This window comes from Scardinius erythrophthalmus, assembly GCF_964197995.2.
Source record: "Scardinius erythrophthalmus genome assembly, chromosome: 14".
NCBI classification, from domain to species: domain Eukaryota; kingdom Metazoa; phylum Chordata; class Actinopteri; order Cypriniformes; family Leuciscidae; genus Scardinius; species Scardinius erythrophthalmus.
Genome location: NC_138234.1, coordinates 21462392 through 21483280, shown reverse-complemented (window position 1 = coordinate 21483280; position 20889 = coordinate 21462392). Strand labels below are relative to the sequence as shown.

At 35.5% G+C, this 20889-nt stretch overlaps 2 protein-coding genes across 2 annotated transcripts; both read right to left on the bottom strand.

Annotated features, from left to right (window-relative positions):
• Positions 1-201: 201 nt before the first annotated feature.
• axdnd1 (axonemal dynein light chain domain containing 1) lies at positions 202-8344 on the bottom strand (the record flags this gene model as incomplete). The annotated part of the gene is made up of 25 exons (XM_081384824.1): positions 202-329; positions 1555-1685; positions 1765-1856; positions 1943-2056; positions 2168-2272; positions 2334-2462; positions 2556-2640; positions 2728-2927; positions 3422-3515; positions 3737-3953; positions 4036-4270; positions 4365-4419; positions 4503-4669; positions 4746-4847; positions 4964-5084; positions 5193-5297; positions 5381-5521; positions 5601-5722; positions 6386-6494; positions 6654-6710; positions 6801-6882; positions 6968-7074; positions 7165-7268; positions 7609-7781; positions 8251-8344. The coding sequence occupies 25 exons, from the start codon at positions 8342-8344 to the stop codon at positions 202-204; spliced, it is 3069 nt and encodes a 1022-aa protein (XP_081240950.1).
• An 851-nt stretch (positions 8345-9195) lies between these two features.
• nrd1b (nardilysin b (N-arginine dibasic convertase)) lies at positions 9196-20676 on the bottom strand. Its single transcript, XM_081383629.1, has 31 exons — positions 20610-20676; positions 20220-20395; positions 19070-19256; positions 18916-18997; positions 18681-18834; positions 18515-18588; positions 18342-18437; positions 18131-18253; positions 17981-18038; positions 17815-17888; positions 16650-16719; positions 16362-16439; positions 16152-16272; positions 15984-16042; positions 15692-15746; positions 15484-15588; positions 15279-15402; positions 14067-14153; positions 13869-13988; positions 13741-13792; positions 13496-13646; positions 13282-13409; positions 13043-13205; positions 12927-12958; positions 12277-12415; positions 12137-12184; positions 12000-12052; positions 11830-11913; positions 11543-11750; positions 10838-10927; positions 9196-9964 (listed from the first exon to the last, which is right to left on the bottom strand). The coding sequence occupies exons 2-31, from the start codon at positions 20378-20380 to the stop codon at positions 9740-9742; spliced, it is 3201 nt and encodes a 1066-aa protein (XP_081239755.1). The 5' UTR covers positions 20381-20395; positions 20610-20676; the 3' UTR covers positions 9196-9739.
• Positions 20677-20889: the final 213 nt, after the last annotated feature.

Sequence of the window (20889 nt, the reverse complement as noted above, 5' to 3'; positions counted from 1 at the left end):
TAATTTGACGTAGGTATGCATAATATATTGGTACTCACTTAAAGCTAATCTTTAAAAAACACTATAATTTAATAACACTGCTAAATGTAATCTTAATCATTAATGATATGTGCAATACAAGCACACTTTAAATACAGATGTGTCTATTAAATACTTTAATACTTTGCCCCACATGAGCTCTAGTACGGTTTTTATTCGCATTTAGTGTTTCTTGGTGTCTTTGGACAGTTTCGAGCTGGCTTCAGATTTCTGACTTCTTGTCTGAGCTTCAGAAGTTGCGACAGGGGTGCTGGGGGTCTTGGGTGCTGGTGGAACCTTCTTCTTGCTCACTGAAAATAGTCAGAAAATAGAAATAGGTCAGTTCATATCATATATACACCATTTACATTAATAACAAAGACATTTTTATATTTTGTTTACTTATTTGACCAACTTAAACTATATACTGACACCTAGTGGTGTGGATGCATCATTAAAATACATATGGCTTCAACATGGCAATTGTTATTTTTAACATATCATTTTCAGGGGTAATATAATGTTTTTAATTTTATGGTACTAAATTATATTGCAGTAGTTATAATTAATTTATTCCCTTTCTGAGCATGGACCTGAAAATGAAATTTCCAACTTAAACGGTCATAAATCTTGAATTTGGAGCACAGATTTAAGTTTGGCCTCTTTTTTTTTAAAGAGACACTTGGCAGATCATTGCTGAAGTGAAAGTTTAAAAAAGTGAACTTGAAAAAAGTTATACCATTTTACATTTATTGTTAAGAAAATGCACAAAAATACCATTTTCAGTTTTTATATGAAATATATCTATTTTCCAAAACACGTTTTACTCTAAAACTATGAAAAAATCTAAACAAGCTGTGTTCCAAATTTGAGGTTGATATCTTAAAAAATTAGCTTTCAGTAAAAAAAAATTGGTTGCAGTACCAAACATTTCCAATAGGTGAAATTAATCTCCCATTCATTTCCAATGCGGCCATTTTTGATCACAAACAATACAAGTGTGACTATTTTTTTTCAGGACCATTTAACCTTTTCGAATCATGTCTTTGTTTTTGTTTTTTTTTGTGTTCACACAGCAAGTGCCAAAACCTTTACCAAGTTTCGTACTATTCCAATGAATAAAAAAACAAAACAGAGGGTTAAAATTGCAAGAAACTACTTCAAAGCCCATTTAAGGCCTACGAATAAGACTTAAAACATCTCCCAACACAAATTAAGGTGTGGTCACATTTACCGCTGTTTGGTACATTTTCAGAGGCAAAATCCAAATTTCATTAGGAATCTACCATTTTGGGAATTTCGGCCGAAAGATTTCCCCACACACATTTCACAACAGGTCAAACAAATTTGCCACGTTGACCAACAGAAATCTGTTTGATTTGAAAGCTACTTCTGTGTGAGCAGTGCTTCATATTTTGTTACACTTTTGACAATAGACGAAAGACAATGGACCTTTGTGCCCACAACATATGTGACTGCACCTTTACCCGTCTTGTTCAGTATCTGAAGTGTAATGTTAGCCCCTGACACACTTACACTTGGTCTCCACACTGGGACGAGCCTGTAACTGCCTCTCCAGATCTTGTATCTTGCCCAGAGCTGCCTGCAGGTCTTCCTCTACCTTTAACGCTCGTTCCTCCGCACTTATAGCCCGTGTTTCTACCTCCCTGGAAAATATAGCTTATGTAGAAAAGAACTATGGGATCTCATTAAAGAGAAATTTAAGTTCACAATGCTAATACTTACAGAAGCTCTTGCTGAAGAGTTCTCACTGTTTCTAATGCATTGAAGGCATCCTGAGCATTTTCAGTGTGAGGAGACAGCACAAGTTCTTCAGTCTAGAAAAAATTAAGATTTTGATGATTAATGCTTTACACTCTGTAGATGGGAAGCTGATCACATGTAGATGATACGATACACTCACCCCTCTAAGTTGGACGGTGTACTCTCCTAAGTTCTTCTCAGTGATATTGCCATCATAACCAACTAGCTTGATGACTGAGCCATCTTTGTCATGTCTGCTGGCTGTTTCATCCCCCTGTGGAGGTGATTTGGTGGCATTTAATAGTGTTATTGGGTGCTAATCCATTGGACCAAGCTAGCTATAAGGCTAGCAAGCAAACAGCTTATATGAAAAAGTGTTAGTTACATATTCATCAGGCCCAATGGAATCTTTCATGGCTGGTTCCTCCTCTTCTTCTTCTTCTTCTTCTTCTTCTTCTTCTTGGGTAGGTTCCTCTGGTTGTTGCTCAACCTAAGAAAATGAACAAGGAAGTTATTCACATTTTGTACTACTTAGCAAAGCTGTATTCTACCACAGAGTCCATACGGATGTCACTCACAGGCTGTGTTACAGTTTTTCCAGACAACTGCAGTTCTACCATGTTTCCCTTCACATCTGACAGTAGTATCTGGCAGGTCTCCACCCACTCACCACACTCTTTCTGAACAAACACAGTGCACAAGACGCAGTGGCATTTCAGGCAGGATGTCAATCTCTATTGCTACTCTATTGCTAGATCTTAATTTCTAAGCACCTGAAGTTTGGCTAGTTGATACAACTCATTCTCTGTGTCAGTTGTGTTCTTCCGGATCACCTCCTCCACAACAGCCTGACAAGAGCTGCACGACAAGTTGTGTAATGAATTTCTGCTTAACCATATCTAGCTAAGGTGTATCCTCTCAAGATGTTGAGTTTAGTGAGGGTACCTTGTGATATACTTAGAAAAGTAGTCAAGCTTCCCAGAGAGGTTCCTAGCATCCTCCTCTAGCTTCTCAACAGACACGTCCACAATGAAGTTCAATTCGGGCGTTGGAAGATACGGTTCCTGGTCATCCGAATGGACTGGCACCATTAGTAGCAGAAGGTCCACCATCCAGCGAATCAGCTTTGTGTGAAGTGAAGCTACCTGCCAACACAAGATGAGATCATTACTCATGGCTTAGGGCATCCAGTCCTGCTCCTGGAAGTCCACCTTACTGCAGAGTTTCACTCGAGTCCTAGATAACACACCTGAACCAGCTAATCAAGGTCTTCAGGATTACTCTAAATGTCCAGGGCTGCATTTCCCAAAAGCATAAGTAGATCATAGAGACCATTGGCTTACAATGCCTTTTGGAGATGCAGCAGTCCTGCTCTAAGCCAAGATGAGTGATGAGTGATCATGAGTGATGATGCTTGTTTTGTCAAGCCCAGGGCAGCGTTTCCCAAAAGCATTGTACGTCTACAGTAAGTTGATCGTAGAGACCATTGGTGGCAATTATTCTACAATCAATTTAGGCTTACAATGCTTTTGGGAAACACAGCCCAGGTCAGTTGAACTCTGCAGGAAGGTGACTTCCAGGAACAGGTATGAACACCCCTTAGGGAAAGAAAGAAAGGTTACACATGTCTATGCTGTACCTCATCACGAAGCCTCATATTTTCACAGTGGAAAAAGTTTTCTTGAGAGAACAGGAATTCCTTCATTGTCTTGAAGACATCATCCAATTCAATCCTGTCACAGACACATACAGGGAAATTGGACATGGTTCAACCAGAAACATGAATCAAGTAAGAATTTCTGTCCATGTAGATTGTTCCAAATCAGTCACTTATGAGGCTCCATTTCAGTTACGATGCTGCCTTAGAAAGTAGCCGCTAATTTAGACAGTACTTAAAGGCACTCACTAGATTTATCAAGATAGCTATAATGTTTGTCCCTTGCATCTCTCTTACTTGGTGTGGGGTTTCTTTTTAGCCCTGTCACGTTCTAACTGTGTGCTGTCCACTAGCAGAAGAGCCTCCTCAGACATATTCATCATGTTGCCAAGAGCTTCTTCCAAGATAAGGGAATCACCCGAAGACTGCTCCTCTGGAAGTCCACTCAAGGCCTTTAACTTTCTCGACCAGAACTCCATAGTGTCAATAAGCAACATTAGCGTTGCGTGAATACCTGCATTAACAACCAAGAGCAGACATTGATATCCATTGGAGAAAAAAAGACTATGTCAGGAACCAAAGGCCTTGGTTCTCACCACTTTCTCCATTGATACGGATTCCCAGTTGATTCTGGAGCTCAGTGATGGTCTTTGCCAGCTCCCTCATGGCCTCCTGGCCTTTAGGTGGCACTCCATCTAGACCAGGGTGTCTCCTAAAGAGCTGGAGGCAAACATCAATCCAGGACTCTTGTAGATTAGTTAACATTTCTAGTGTTTCCTGACCAGACACTAGGTCCTCCCCTTCATAACGCTCACACTGCTGCATCAACACCTATAGTTGGAACATAGATAGCTATAATTTTTACATTTAAAGTTAAACAGTTTTACAAAGTTAATTGAGTAAGTAATAAAAAAGGATTGCTAACCTTTGACCATTGCTTCAGGTCTTCAGACAGCTCGTCAACTTTCATATTAGGGTTCCTAACGAACCATAAAAGAGCCAATAAAAGTCATTAAAAATCATATAAATACAAATGAAAAAAAGCAACATTTTCTTCACTGACCTTGATTTGTCTTCATAAAATTTGTGCCACTTGACAAAATTAGCATTGACAGATTTGATGGTCTCACGCTGGTTGCTTTCAGCCTTTCTGAGATTCTTTATGAAGTTGGTCAGTTTATCTTTCCATTGGTCAGTCAATTCCATGAAATGGGATACATCCTCTGAGTCCTGTGAATAAAAATAACATGGATATAACCATTAGTCTACATGTTACAGACTGAGGTAAGAGGTATTGTAAGCGTACCTTCGTTGTTAGGAAACCAGTGAAACGATCTGCAGTCTTGGCCCAGGTCTGCTCACTAATATTTAGCCGTCTGACCAGATGAAGTTTATTTATCTTTACTATCTGAAAGAAAAATGTGAGACAGACTAAAATATTATAAATTCTTTCAATATGAGAGTCCAAATTAGTGAATTGTGCTTGTTATCTAACATGTCAAGGGGAATGTGACAAAAGATCACCTTGACTGCAAGACTGTAGGTGGCTTTTCTCCAGAGGTCTCTTTCATCATATAGCTGGGACATCTGTCCTTCAAGTCTTCTCCTCTGCAGCTCATAAAGCTCATGGTACTCTGCCACAATACTGCAGAATGAATGTTATTTCAACCAGACAGATATAAAGTTTCAATGTGAATCCGCAGTAAACACTCCGTTCACACTAATAAACTGGTTTAATGATTCATTCACGCACTTTGCATTGCGTCGTGACTCCTCCAGGGCTTTAGCAAGCTCCTCTTTGGTTTCCTCTGCCTCTTTGGACACACTCTCATCATGTTGTTTCAAAGAACTCAGGTCCCTTTTAGAGATTAAATATACATAAGGAAAAAAAAATTAAATATTCACACTCAATTGTCAATTTTGAAGTTGTGTTAAGCTTACATATTAAGCTTTGCAATGGAGCTTTTGAAGTGAACGATGTCTTCAGTGAGCCGGCGGTCTAGAGCCTTCTGCGCTAAGGTTTCTGTGTGCAGACCCTTCACCTGCCGTGGGATACGGTCGAGTAGAGACACATACCTCTGCCTAGACAAGTGGAAGAGAAAGTGAAGTCACTCTCTAAACACAGAGAAGGGAAAAAAATAGGTAAAACAGTGATGGGGACCTGAGCTTGGCGAGGAGCTGACCCCTCTCGGCACATTCAACGCTGACCTGGCGGATTAGCTCGTGGAATACTACGTTGTAGATGTTCTGCTCAATTTGAACCAGCTCCAGTAAATTTTCAATCTGAACAGACAAAGCATTATGAAATCATTTACAGTTTGTGATGCAGCTGCTGTAAGATCCAATCCAGCTGGCTGCTTAATCTTTGAACAAAAGTTTCTTTGCGAACACTCCATTACACTGCGCCTCGTTTACAAAACCAAATGCTCTGAACAAACATATAATCCTTCAACGCGCTCCACGACACCAATAAAATCAACCATCTTCTTGTTTCCAACGCTGGGAACCTCTGAAGTCTGTACAGAGACACAAACTAGCTGTGTTCATTCACTCTTCTATGTCAGAAACTGAAGGCACATCTGTATAGTGTATCCAGTATAGACAGCTTCAGTGATTATAATGGGTTATATTTACTTCTGACGTGACGCTCACATCTAGTGTAGGCAAATGTCAGCCGTTTAGCAACTGAATGCCAGTGGGCGGGGCCTATGGTGCGTTGATCTGTAACTATTCGTCGATTCTTGCTCTGGTGGCGGGCATATGCAAATGTATTTTCCTGTGTGACATCACAGATTCCACAATATCAAAACGTGCCTTTAAATGCTTTATTTGTAATAAGGAGCAATAAAACCTGCAGGATGTTTTAGTGGCACAAAGACAAATTTGATTTCTCTTGTCATGAGCCTTTTAAAAACCATAAAAAAAAAAAATAAAAAAAAAAACAACCTGTGAGACTTCGGTTAGCTCTTGAGACTCTTGATTGACACCTGCTTTTTCCAACATTTTGTCCATCACCTTCATTAACTGAATCACCTCAAGACGACCACTTGGTTTCCTAGTGGTTGTTTAGAAAATATTATAAATATTAATATCAATCATTTCAAATAAAGAAAAATTAGACATGCATTTGACATGTCTTCCTAGTTTTTGTTTTGAAAATATTTAAAATATTGTTTAAATAAATGAATCTTAAATAAATGTTAGAACAACTTACAATGATGGAAAGGCTCTTAGCTTCTTCTTGTCATCTTCTAGGATAACTGTGAATTTGCTAAAAAAATAATAATAATAATTTTGCCAAACATTTACAGTAGCTGTAGTACTAAAAGAGATATGTTGTCACTGACCAAAGCTCACTTACTCTTCATAGCACTGCAGTCCCTTAAGGCCTTTGTTTTTTATGATGTGATATTCTTCTGGGATTAAAGTTTCCAGTGAACTCGAGCCCTTCGACCCAAAAACAACAACATGAAGTTACAACATATAAAAAAGACACTGTACATCAAATTCAGTTTATTCTCCTGTCACTTGCATTGTGATCTCCTTGAAACTGAGCAGAGCTTCTTTCAGCCATTTGTCGGAGAGACACTCGGTCCCTCTGAGACACCAGAGCATCACAGAGAAATGATATGTCTCTGTTCAGATTCAAACAAATACAGTGAGCTAGAATGTCTTCAGCGTATTATGGATAAATGTCTGTGTTATGTGCAATGATTCACTCCAACCTTCCAGCTCCAGTCAGAGAGGTTGGCTGGTTGAGAAAGTATTGGTATTTATTGCGTCTAGTGGGATGGTGCCACACTGCATCAGGGCGGTGCGTGAAACATACCTGAAACAGGTCAAAAGAGCTGATTCAGTTACTAGAAACAATTTTGGCGAACGTTATTTTACCAAGTACAACATGTTCCTGGATCAATGTCTTTCTCGATCCTGGAACAACATTCCAATCAGCCAATCAGATTGAGGGACACGATTACGGTTTATGTCAAGTTTAGGGTTAGGTGCTTCTACATCAGTGTTAATCACCTATCATTTCCCTCTGATTTTAGGGATAATTTATGGATAGGGTTAGGTTTAGGGATAGGATTAGGACTACATTTGCAGACAGTAATGTTGTTCCCAGATCAACTTGGCAAAATCATGGTGAAAGATACTCAAGTGCCACAAACCTTGAAATCCTTAGGAGTTTTGGTTAATCTGAGGGGTCCGAGTCTGTCTTGAGGACATTTGGTGGACGTTAAAGTTGCGAGGAGCTCGTCTGGAATTGAATCGTCACGCACTTGCAGGCTGCTTCCGTCTTTTATATGTGTCCTCTCCCTCACCTGAGGAAGCTCTGTGGCCACTAGACAGATGAATAACATAAGTAAATAAATAAGAATAACAGAAAAGGTTTGTGATGTGGCACATGTCCTAAATGAATATTAGGAATAAAAAAAACTAATTTGGTGAAATTACATGAATACATTAATAATAGGCTAGGAAAAAAAAAGTGTTGGTAACCAGAAAGTTTACAGAACCCATTGACTTCTATAGTAGGAAAAAAAAATATATACTATAGAAGGCTGTTTGCTTGCCAACATACTTTAAAATATCTTCTTTTGTGTTCGTCAGAAGACAGAAACTCGTACAAGTTTGGAACAACTTAATGAAGGTGAGTAAATGATGACCTAAGTCATATGGGTGAACTATCCCTTTAAGAAAGTTTTTGATGTGGTATTAAAATAAACACACAAACAAATACATATTAAGTCAAACAAAGATTATGTAAAGTGGATTCTGTAATTATTGATCATATATAAGAGTTTCCTCACTGTTATTGACGGCAGTAGTCGATCTCTTCGTCCTGCGACTCTCTGGTTTTGCTCCATCCGGAGGAGACGGGCTGCACTTGACAGAGACCGACATATTGAGGCTGTTTAAACTCGCAGGACACTATTTAATTACGAATAACCGCAGAAAAGACGCAAACGCGCGAAAACATTACACTTTCTGCCGTTATCCATGCTAGAATGCGCGTAAACGCTCGCTACTGTGCACGAGCTCCAACTCTTCAATAGAGCAGCTTATAAAAGTTTGTTGCCATGGACGCGTCGCGTGTCTATGTAACTTTCTACAGTTACAAAATCACACTCGAGAGACTCATTTGAAGATGATACTTTAATAAGTTTTTATTTTCTTGCTAACATATGTTCTTTCCTGTATAAAATTAAGCCTTTTAAATATTCATAAGATGTTTCATGAATATTTTAGCAAGTAATTGATGCCATGGTAGCCAAACAAAGCCCAAACTGGTTGCTGGCCACCGTTGTTGTTGTTGCTGCTGCTTACTAAAACTAAAAAATAAGTTTCGGTGATTGAAATAAAGTAAAATAAAACATAATTATTAGATGAAAAACAAAAACTGGAACGAAGATTAGAAATGTTTATTTCAACAAACTGAAATAAAATTAAGTTGAAGTACTAAAAAAATAATAATAATTAAAGCTACATATAAACTAATCTAAATAAATAAAATATAACCCCCCTAAAAATTTAAATAAAAAGCTATAAAGAAATATAAAGATCTAAAACTGATCAAATAAAGTTATATACCCCCCCAAAAAAGAACATTTAAAAAAATGAAGAAAAAAATACTAAAAATTCAACTAAAATTAAAATAAAATAATAAAAAACATTAATAAATACTACAGTAGTATACAAAAAAATACCAAACAGTTAGCCTGTTCCTTTTTTTAAAAACAAAAACATAACTTTTTAAATTACAATTTTTATTATTAAAATGAACATTTAATTGTTAGACTGCTGAATAAAACATACTAAATACCACATCCTCCAAATTTGACATAAGGCTTTGCGTCCACATCTCCACATTTTTCTTCACAGTTATTCTTACTTTAAAAAAGTAAGACTGCAATATCAATGATATGCACATATATTTATCCCTGATAATCTAATACATGTATATATGCTATTTGAGTTTTTTTGTCCTCTAAAATACATGGAAAAACTGGATTACTCCAACAACAGAGTTATTATGTGTCACTTGAATAAATGCAAAGTTTTAAATATGGATATGTTTCTGGATTACTTCTATGATGACACTATTCAATGCCATTACAAAGCTGGGAAGAGCCAGGATATTTTTTAATATAACTCCGATTGTGTTCGGCTGAAAGACGAAAGTCATCCACCTAGACTTTTGGGGTGAACTATTCTATTCCATTAACATAATCAATTAAGACAGACAGAAAGTGTTTTTCCACAGTTTTCAGAGAGGTAGCCGTGAATCCATGTTTCAGTCTACATGAGGATTTTATGGTAGGGGTGCAGATTGAGGGAAGACGTGAACGCGCGGATGTCCGTTATCATGGTGGCTTTGGCGAGGACGGGCGAGGCGGGGAGGAAGATCAGCTCCGACACATTCCCATATGAGGACGTCTTTATTTCTGCATCCTGAGTCTCTGGGGCAGAACAGGATTGATCATCTCCGTGGGTTTCCTTCTCTTTCTCTCCGAATCCAACCACCTGCATGGATCATAGAGTCATTTGGTAGATGATCAACAGTTTCAACATTCATGACCATTTTCTACCATCTCAATGACCCTTTAAAGGGATAGTTCACTTTGAAATTAAATTTTGGTATGTTTTAGCTTACCTCAAGGGCATCCAAGATGTAGGTGTCTTTTTTTCTGCAGTAGTTTCAATTTTGATATTTTTAGGTCAAACCGTTCTTGTCTGTCAGTCATATAATGCAGGTCTATGGTCGCTGTCTCAAAGAGCATGCACAGAGTCCAAATTAAACAATTCCCCATCGTCCAAATTAAACAATTCACCATCGTAAGTACACATTGATGGCCTAAGACACGAAACGAGCGGTTTGTGTGAGAAAACGAACAGTATTTATACCTCTTGAACACAGCCGCGTCCAAGTGATCTGAGGGCGCGGGCGGGTATAGATATATACACTAGATGTCGCCTCGGCTATATATTGGCTATATCTATACCCGCCCGCGCCCTCAGATCACTTGGACGTGGTTGTTTTCAAGAGGTAACAACGATATAAATACTGTTCGTTTTCTCACACAAACCGCTCGTTTCGTGTCTTAGGCCATCAATGTGTACTTACGATGGGGAATTGTTTAATTTGGACTCTGTGCATGCTCTTTGAGACAGTAACCATAGACCTGCATTATACGACTGACAGACAAGAACGGTTTGACCTAAAAATATCAAAATTGAAACTACTGCAGAAAAAAAGACACCTACATCTTGGATGCCCTTGAGGTAAGCTAAAACATACCAAAATTTAATTTCAAAGTGAACTATCCCTTTAAAAATTCAAAAGGCCCTTTTTTTAAATAATAGATTATAACAGAAACAAATACGTAACATACATACATGTATACTTAGTTTTCTACTGTTTGCATGCCTGTGCTCCATGAAAAAAGACACCAGTTCATCTTTGGTGACATCTTTCAGGACTTCAATCTGTCGGGTAGAGTAACAATGTGATATTTTATATTTCTATACAATTATTTTTTCACTTTAATGAACTTATACATTTTTATGGCTTTAATAGATTTATTTGTTTCAGTTTTTAGGTTTTTAATATTTCTATTTAGCTTAAATGAATTTATTAGTTCAGTTTTTAGGTTTGTATATTTCTATAGCTTAAAATTTTGTTTTTTATGTAGCTTTAGTTTATTTATCTTTTATTACATAGAGTTGAAATAAATACAAAAAACTATTACTAAATAAATCAATATTAATACTAACAAAAAAAATGGCAATTTGAAATAAACTGTATTAAATTAAATTTTTATCCAAATAATTAAAAAAATAGAACACTGAAAACTAAAATCAGTCATTTTCAATGCGTGAATCAAGGCATCACATTATAATTTACAATATGAAAAATGTAATTAGTGTTTTTAAAGATGTTTTTTTTTTTTATGATTAACTTTAAGTGACGGAAGATAAATGAAAAAAAAAAAAAATAGAGGAAATTAGCATGACCAATTATACAGTATGAGCTGATGCGATAATCTGTAACACTGCATGACAACCGCTATGGTACCATTAATAATATCAAAGATTTCTCACTTCTTTATTGAGCCTCTCGAAGACATACTGCTGCGTGACCACTTCAAACCAGTTCCTGTCCACTTCGTCCCCGAGCTGCGTGTCTTCACACTCCTTCAGCTTGATCAGAGCGCTCACTTGAGTTTGAAAAGCCTCGTCCGATAAGTTAACCATTTTCTCCCCAAAGCTGACTAGAAAAGCTTCAATTTTATCTTCCACAAAGTCAGTGCTATGAGAGTACATGGCAAAAAAAATGTTATTGATATTCATTGAGAAGATAAACATCTAGTTTTCCACATAAACCTTGCCTGAACTTGGTCGCCTGAGTCTCGACGGTCACTGAAAAGCCGAGGACACAGGAGGTGTTTCTGCAGGCGGGATACACCTGATACCTGAAGGAAGAGTCGAATAAGATCCGATGATGAAGAAAGATTTACACATGGAAACACAGTCTGAAGGATGGTGCATTATAACTGACCCTAGAGTTTCCTTTGTCCTCAGGAAATCAAAGCAGGGTTCTTCCATGTGCATCTGGCAAACACACACAAAAAGTGCATTTAGGTATTGAAAAAAGAAAGACGATATACTTTCAGTGTAAGCGACGGCCCAAATCACCACAAGCAGCTCCATCAGCGTATGTTCTCGCAAGTTTTTCAGTCCTGTCTGGAAAAACAACAACAATGTTTTGGGTATGTTCCTTACATAAAGCTCTGAAAGAATTTCAGAAGATCTGAAATAGTCACATGGACTACTACCTGATGGTATACTGTGACTTCTGAGTTGGCGTCTGCCGTGTTGAGGGACTGGACTTTACATAAGTGGTGCGTCTGTGGTAACTCCACCACTCTGAACAGCACAGGAAGTGGAGCTGGAGGAGCTTTGTACTGAAGTTTGCTGTTAAACACCAAGGATGTTGTATTTGTCAGTAAATAAATAGATAAAAATGTTACTTAATTAAAAAAAGAGATTATTCTATAAATTCTACATGTAACTAACCCAATTTTTTTTTTGCACTTCCGTTTGCACCTCATCCCCCATAATGTAATTATATTTAAATATATAAACATTTTTCTAAGTAGAACTTTTTGTAATTAAAGTGAACAAATTAAAAAAGTGATTTTATTTTGTTACTTTACTTCCAAAAAGTAACGCGGATTACATGTAACACGCTACCTTAACATTATTAAAAAATATATATTTTATAAAATCAATAAAATTAACTATTTGTAAGTAGAATTTTGTAATTATTCTGAATAAATAAAAAGTGATTTAATTTTGTTATTTTATGTCCAAAAAGTAACCATGTAATGTAACGCGCATTACATGTAACACATTACCATTATTGGCAATATTATATAACATCAATAAAATTAAATGTAACAAATGTAAAAAGCAGACAACTTACTCTATAAAATACTGCAGAAATTCCTTGGATTCCTGTTTGTGCAGAAATTGTACAAAAATTAGTGATTATAGTGTAAACACTTGCTCAAAATGACATAAATCGTCGATAAGACTCACGGTACTTGTGAAGTTTCCTTGTATGAGTCCTTCTATGTGTAACTCGGCCTTGAAGCGATTCACAAAGTCCATGAGATCAGCCACGCTGATGTCCGCCATGATGGCTTCATACCTCTGCATCACAGAGAAACGACGGTGCTCAAGAATCTGCAGTCGCACATCTCTGAAATAATACACAGTGATGAGACCGAATGACGCAAACGGAGATCGCCGGTGGTTTGAAATCTGCGATTACCCACTTTCCGAGTTGATCTGGTTTAATGAGGATGGTGTAGTAGGTTTTCTTCAGCTGCTCAGTGAACATGCTGAACACATCTGGAGTGGTGCTGAAGTCGGCCAGGTGGTCTACGATCAGGTTCAGAAGCAACTAAAGAAATGAATTAGTTTGTTCAAATGAATCAATTTCATCTAACAGACAGATTCAAAAAGAATCAGAGACACTATTGAACTCACAGGCAGTTTGTGGTTGAATCCTTTGAGTCTGAGGAACAGGCCGTGGTCTCCAGGAATTAACGTATACTCCAGCTGAGCCACGACCGCATCGTATGCCGGCTCCGCAAGATTGTGAGCCAGAATATTCACAAAAAGATCCAACAGGACCAGACTGGGAGAAAAAAAAAGTCTCCATGTATAATGTGGCAGCCTTTTTACAGGATTGGTAGAGAATTATGAATTCAATTTGTTGAGGAACAACTCACTTTTTGGGAGATTCCAGTATGATTGGAGTGAGCAGCTGGAAGCGTGCATAAGCTATCGGAAAATACAGACATAATTACAGATATTCCATTGGGTTTATCTCATTGACGTTCTCTCATTATTAAGGTACCTTTGGGTATTTTAAACTTCTTGTCCTTTCTGAACCACAGACGGCCTCTCTCGTTGTCGATTATTTTGACTGGGAAGTCTGTGTCAGGGCAGTCTGCTGTTTTGAGGGTGAAATCTGAGGCTGTGGATGGGTAAGAACTGAGGTGAGAACTGTTGTAAAGAAAGGAATGAACCTCCAGTGAATGGAATGGGAACTGACCTATAAACTTGTTCTCAGCTGGGAGGTGGAGGTCAGGGTTCAGCGGGAAATCTCCGGCCCAAAGGTCACTGTATTCTTGTGGAATATCTGTGTAGGTATAACACTTCATGATTAAGGCAAACATAATAAACTGATGCGTGATATATCGGTGCCATATTGGTTATCAGACAATATCATATTTACATTCTTTATTATAAACAATATTTTTTTTAGATACTGGAATTATTTAGATCATAAGGTATAGATATAGATTAATGAATATTTTATTTATTTGTGCCACATCAAAAAAAAAAAAAACGTTGTTAGTATTCATATACTGTAGATTTATTTATTTTCATTTCATTTATATATTTATGACACAACCAACTATCTATCCATCTATCTATCCACTATCCATGCATCCATCAACTATCTATCATCCACCCATCAATTATCTATCATCTATCCATCCATCCATCAACTTTATCATCCATCCATTCATCAACTATATCCATCCATCTATCCATCCAACAATCTATCATTCATCCATTTATCAACTATAATCCATCCATCCATCAACTTTATCATCCATCCATTCATCAACTATATCCATCCATCTATCCATCCAACAATCTATCATTCATCCATTTATCAACTATAATCCATCCATCCATCAACTTTCATCCATCCATCTGTCAACTATCTATCATCCATCCAACTATCATCCACCCATCTATTCATCAACTATCATCCATCCATCCATCACTAATTTATTGAAGCATTTAAAATAAAAATGTATATATATATATATATATATATATATATGTGTGTGTGTGTGTGTGTGTGTGTGTGTGTGTGTGTGTGTTTTATTTAAACAAAATAATATACAATCTTAAAATTGTCACTTTATTAATTATTGGTGATAAAATTAATTATATCAGCCATAATTTGAATTCTATTTCCATTATATCATATCTTATGAATATAAAAAGCAGCCAACTTATTTATTCTGCATTATATGAGATTATTTTAATTCTGTGAGAATATCATCATGCAAGTTTATTTTTCAGTGTATTATTTTTCTTTTATATTTTAGCCAAAACTATGTTGAACTTTGATATTAAAATTTTATGAAGTTAATATCTTTTAGCAGTCTTTTATCATCTAACAGTATCTACCAGAATATTATGTGTCTATGCATCCCTAAAAATAAAGCCTATTGTTGTGGTTTACCTTCAACACTGTATTGTGTCCCAAACCACTTCTCCTTTAACGGACAGAGACCATCATGTTTGGGTGACAGCAGTAATATGTTGGCAGTCACTGGGGTCAAGAGTGCCAAAGCAGCTGAGATGACCTTCAATGACAGATTAAACATCAGAACAGCAGTCTTAAAATATTTAGCATTACTAGTTTAGTCCAAAAGACAATGCCATGCCTCTGGGTTGTATTCAAACATAAGCTGGTCTCCACACAGGAAGTCCTCTTTTGGGAAAAGCTGCATGTTCTCACAGATGTTCGCCACAAACTCAATTGGTTCCGTCTGGTACAAAAAAACACAGAAATATGAGAGTTGAAGGCCTGTGACTGTTCTATCAATGAATTTAGATGATTTCACTCAAGAGAATGAGGGAAAAACAGGTCACCTGCTCCTGATAGTGAAACTCATTGGCTTCAATCTTTTGGATTTCCTCATAGATTCTGAGAAAACACATAACCAAGAGAATATTGAGGTTTTTGTTTTCGTATTTAACAAAACCAACAAGATTGAAGGACATTATCTAAACCAACTCTTAAAAATAAAGGTTCTTCAGAGATAATTTTCTTCTTAAGAACCATTTTTACTGTAAAAAGGATTTCATATATTAAGCATCAGGCTGTGAAATCCTTTTCTAATTGAATGCATAAAGCAGAAGGTTTCAATGATCTGCTGCCCACCTCTGCTGAGGTCCAATAGACTGAAGCATCTTCAGATACTGGAAGATTGTATGAATGACCTACAACCACAATAAAACATTATTAAGAAATAATGAGGAATTAAAAGGATTCACACCACATAAAAACAACTGAGGACTTCATTGAGCCAACATGAAGGGTTTTTCCGACCTGGAAGAAGTTCTGGAAGCCCTCGTCGCTCAGGGTGACTGAGACGCTGAAGATGGAGTAGGTGGTGTTCTGATCGAAACCCGTCTCACTGTTTCCTCCAAACAGACCGATAGCCCAGCACCTTCAGATACAGAGCATTTCATTTCATCTCATTTGATTCAAACTGATTCATTAGTGATGAACAGTCAAAAAACAGAAAGTCAAACTCACTTCTTTCTGAGTAAAGACAATACACTTCCAGCTCCTTCATGACCAATCAGCCAGGAAATGTAATGCAGGGGTTTCACTCTATATCCCAACATGTACAAACACAAACAGTCTTTATTGCCATCAGCCTAATGCAAACTTGTACTATTATGCCATTATGTCATGGTTAAGAAGCTTGGTGGCCCATGCTGGTCTTTTAAGCAGAGTATACTTCGCTATCTTGACCTCAGCAGGGTAAAACACACTCACATGGTGGATAGATTTTGACAGCTGTCAGGATGCGTTACTGACCTGTAATGTTTGCCCTGAGGTGGAAGAGCCCAGCTGATGGTCAGCGCATGAACCTTTCTCACTGGCACCACTGAAAATGACACTTAGTTATCAAAGCTTCCAAATGCTCATTTAAATTCACCAACACATGAGTAGGCCTAGATCTGGGAGGCAATGAATCATGAATAATGATATTCAGTATGAACTCCGTATGTTGTTCAACTGTTAGCATTAAATTAAACTTTAAATTTAATTGTATTATTTAAATAAATGTATATAAATATTAAGGTATATTATATTAAAATATACTTGTAAATATAAATAATGTTTAATTTAGTTTTAATTTTTTTTATAAAACTATTATTATATATTATTATTTAATATAATATAATAATAATATTATATTATATAATTTCTATATTTTAATTTAATTTTAAATATAAAAAAATCTAAATGATTTATTAAATTTATTAAAATATGCTTGTATTATATTCCACTTATTATTGTTATTAAAATAACAAAATAAAAACAACAATAATTTATAAATGTTATTTTATTTTCAAATATACCTTTGATAATATCATTAAATATAAATACCATAAAAACTAATAACAAATTATTTACTTTATGAAATGTATATCAATATGCTTTTATTACCACTACAACTTATAATAATAATAATACTACAAATAATAATAAAATAAACAAAAATAAAAACAATAGTAATTTATTTGATCAATTATCAATTTTGTCAAATAAAAAACTAACAACAAAATAACCATTTACTTTAAAAGATTTATTTAAATGTTTTCATAATAATAATATAAAGCATTATTGTTGTCATATTAATTAGTAATATAGATTGATAATAATATTATAATTATAAAAAAATTGCATGATTTATATTTAATATTTAATTTAGTTTTATTATAACTATCATATATCATATCATATATTTGTCATATATATTAAATATTTATATATTAAATATATATATTTGTCATGATATTTATCATATCATAAAAATATCATATTTTTTGAAATGTAAATAAATATTTCATATTTAAATTAAATATTAAGTTAAATTACATACTAAATTAAAACTTATAAGGTTCAATGTAGCTTTTTAAAAAGATTCTAGGTAACCTAACTGACGCAAGCAATACAATCTGAAATCGAACGCTACCTCGGTAAAGCTTGTTGAAATCTGGGGTATCAAATGGATCCTGAAGGTCTGAAAAATTCACCCGTGGCTGGCCACTGTGGGGGAAAAAAAGAAAAGAAAGAAATTACATTAAAATAAATCCTGGGTGACATAAATGGCAAGAAATATGACTGTTTAGCATACGTACTTGTTTGGGATCTTAATAAAGATCTCTCGCACCCATTCTTCCAGGGTATCAAGTGTGTCTATGAGGATAAAGTGTCCAAAATTAGACCCTTGATGTAAATATGAGGATAGTACTGTATTAATTCAGAGACAAATGCTTTATTCTCATTGCCTCTGGACTGCACAGTGAGCGTCATGTAATGAGCAGAGTAAAATCTCCTCCAGAACTCTCTCAGACGCTCATAAGTGTTGATATTCTTCTCTTTGGGTTCGTCTTTCAGTGTTTGAGCATTTCCTGGTGAAATATCAAGGGATGGACAAATATCATGACCATCATTCTCTTGTTTGGCATAATCTCAGAACATTATGAACATGTGACTGACCCCAGAAGAACTTGCTCATCGGATGACTGGCTTTTGCTAAACTTCCAAACAGCATCTCTTTGCGGTTAGAGTCTAATGGTCGGCCCATCTGGAACTCTGTTAAAAAGTATTAAGCTACATTACATTTCATTGTTAACTTTGATACGCATCAGCAGTGACGTGTTTTTACTGACCGCTATCTACGGCCTCCACCTCCCTGTCAACTGCATCGGGAATCATCAGGGGGCAGATGAAAAACTGCGCCCACCTGTGGACAAATAATGCAAGTGCAGGTTTTTAAAGGGGCAGTTCACCCTAAAATAAACAAATATGTGATTGATAATTGAATATTTAGCTCACCGATCCAGTGCTTCTTTGAAGCATTTCCTCTGAACATCAAATTGGAAGATGGTCCGCTCGCAGTCCGTGGAGGCGTTGTCACTTCCTCCGTGTTTTTTCAGGAAAGCATCAAAGCCATTTTCGTCCGGATACTTCTCACTGCCCATGAAGACCACTGGAAAAACAACAATGTGAATATAAAGGAAATAAAAAGGTAAGAATAAAATAAATGACCCCTTGCTGTCAATCAACGCACTGTGTTCGAGGAAATGGGCAAGACCAGGTAGATCCGCAGGGTCACTGAAGCTTCCCACGCTGATGCAGAGCGCAGCTGCGGACTGAGGGAAGATATAACATATTGGGTATTATATCTATTTATAAATGAAGTAACTGTAAAAACTGACAGTCACCTGTTTCTCTGAACGGCAATTCTTCTTCCTCGCTTCACTGCATTTATTCACGTCATTCCTGTCTTCATCGGCACTCTCACTGTCAACATTCTCTTCCTCTTCTTCGTCAGCCGGCTCTTTGCCACTCTCTGATTGGGTGAGGTCTGATATGAGTAGCACTTTGAGTCCATTACTCAGCTCAATGTACCTGGAAAAGGTTTAATTACTTCTAGTCAGAAAAAAAACCATTAAAAAAAAAAAAAAAAAAAAAATATATATATATATATATATATATATTTATAAATTAGAGATGTATTATTATAAAAAAAAAATATATATATCCTGTATATATATATATATATATATAAATAAATATATATATATATAAATGACAAAAAAAACTTTTAAATACATTTTATTTCTAAAAATATATGTGATAATATGAATACATACAAATATAATAAATAAAAACGAATAAAAACAAAACAAGTTTTTCCAAATACGGCTTTAATAATATTTTTAATATTTTATTTTTCAAAAATACATTTATTTTCATTTAAATTGTTATTTAATTTATTTTAGAACATTTAATTGATGTAAAAAAAAAAAAAAGACAATAATTTTTAACAATTTCATAAATTTTATTAAAAAATACACTTGATATAATCATTTTATATAAATAAAATAAAAATGTATAAAATAATATTTTATTTGATATGCTGTAAAATAATATAAATATTATTAATATAATAGTATTATTATTGAATTATTAAATTATAAATAAGACAATAATCATATATTTTTTCAAAATGTATAATTTTATTTTAAATATAAATTTGATAATATAATGCAAATATAAATAAAATAAATAAACTAATATCCATAATAAGTCAGATTTATTCAACAATGGTTTAAATATATATATTTTTTATATATAATATTTACTAATAACAATGATACAATGTATATGTGAAAAATAAAAATATATTTATAAATGTATTATTACTATTAATATAAAGACTGATAGTATGAATATGACAATTGTTGTTGTTATTAATCACTACTATTATTATATTCAATCTATTTTCAATACATATATAAAACATTCATACATTATTAATTGTTGTTGTTGATATGTGTACCATAGATAGAGCATAAAATGTCTTGTTACCTGTATTTCCTCGGGTCGTTTGGTGATTTGATTATTCTCGGGTCACTTTGATCAGACTCTGGCTGGGAGAGGGAGACTGGTGGTTCAGTTCGAGCTGGTGGAGGTTCTCCGCTCTCTGGACCGGGCACTTCACAGGCAGGTCCACTGGAAGTTCGGGGCATTTTGACTCAAACACTCTGCGTGTTACAAACCACACTTATTAGTGTCCAAGAGCAGACGCGCAGTTCATTTAACATGATTGACACCTGTCACGAATACACTTTACATCATCTTCTGTAACAAAACTCCAGTTGCTATTAATCCCTTTCAGGACTTGCGTTAAGACAACACAACACTAAAAAAAAACGTTTCAATAATTAAACTTCTGAATATAATTAAGTAAAATATTACCTTCCTTTCTGTTGTCGAATGGATTACGGATCGGATGTTGCGCCGTTAACGCTCATGTTGAGAACACCTAACACACTGAAATCTCATTGGCTGATACACCGTGGCATAAAAAACAAGAACCAATGTGATTGGTCGAGCGACCGGCGCTGTGAAAAATTGAATATTTATAAGCGCTTGATTTAGAAACAGGTTGATCTGGTTCAGAACAGAGCTGTTGTTGTTGACTAAAAGTAAACCTAAAAATCATTGAATTAAAATAAAATATGAATATAAGATGAAA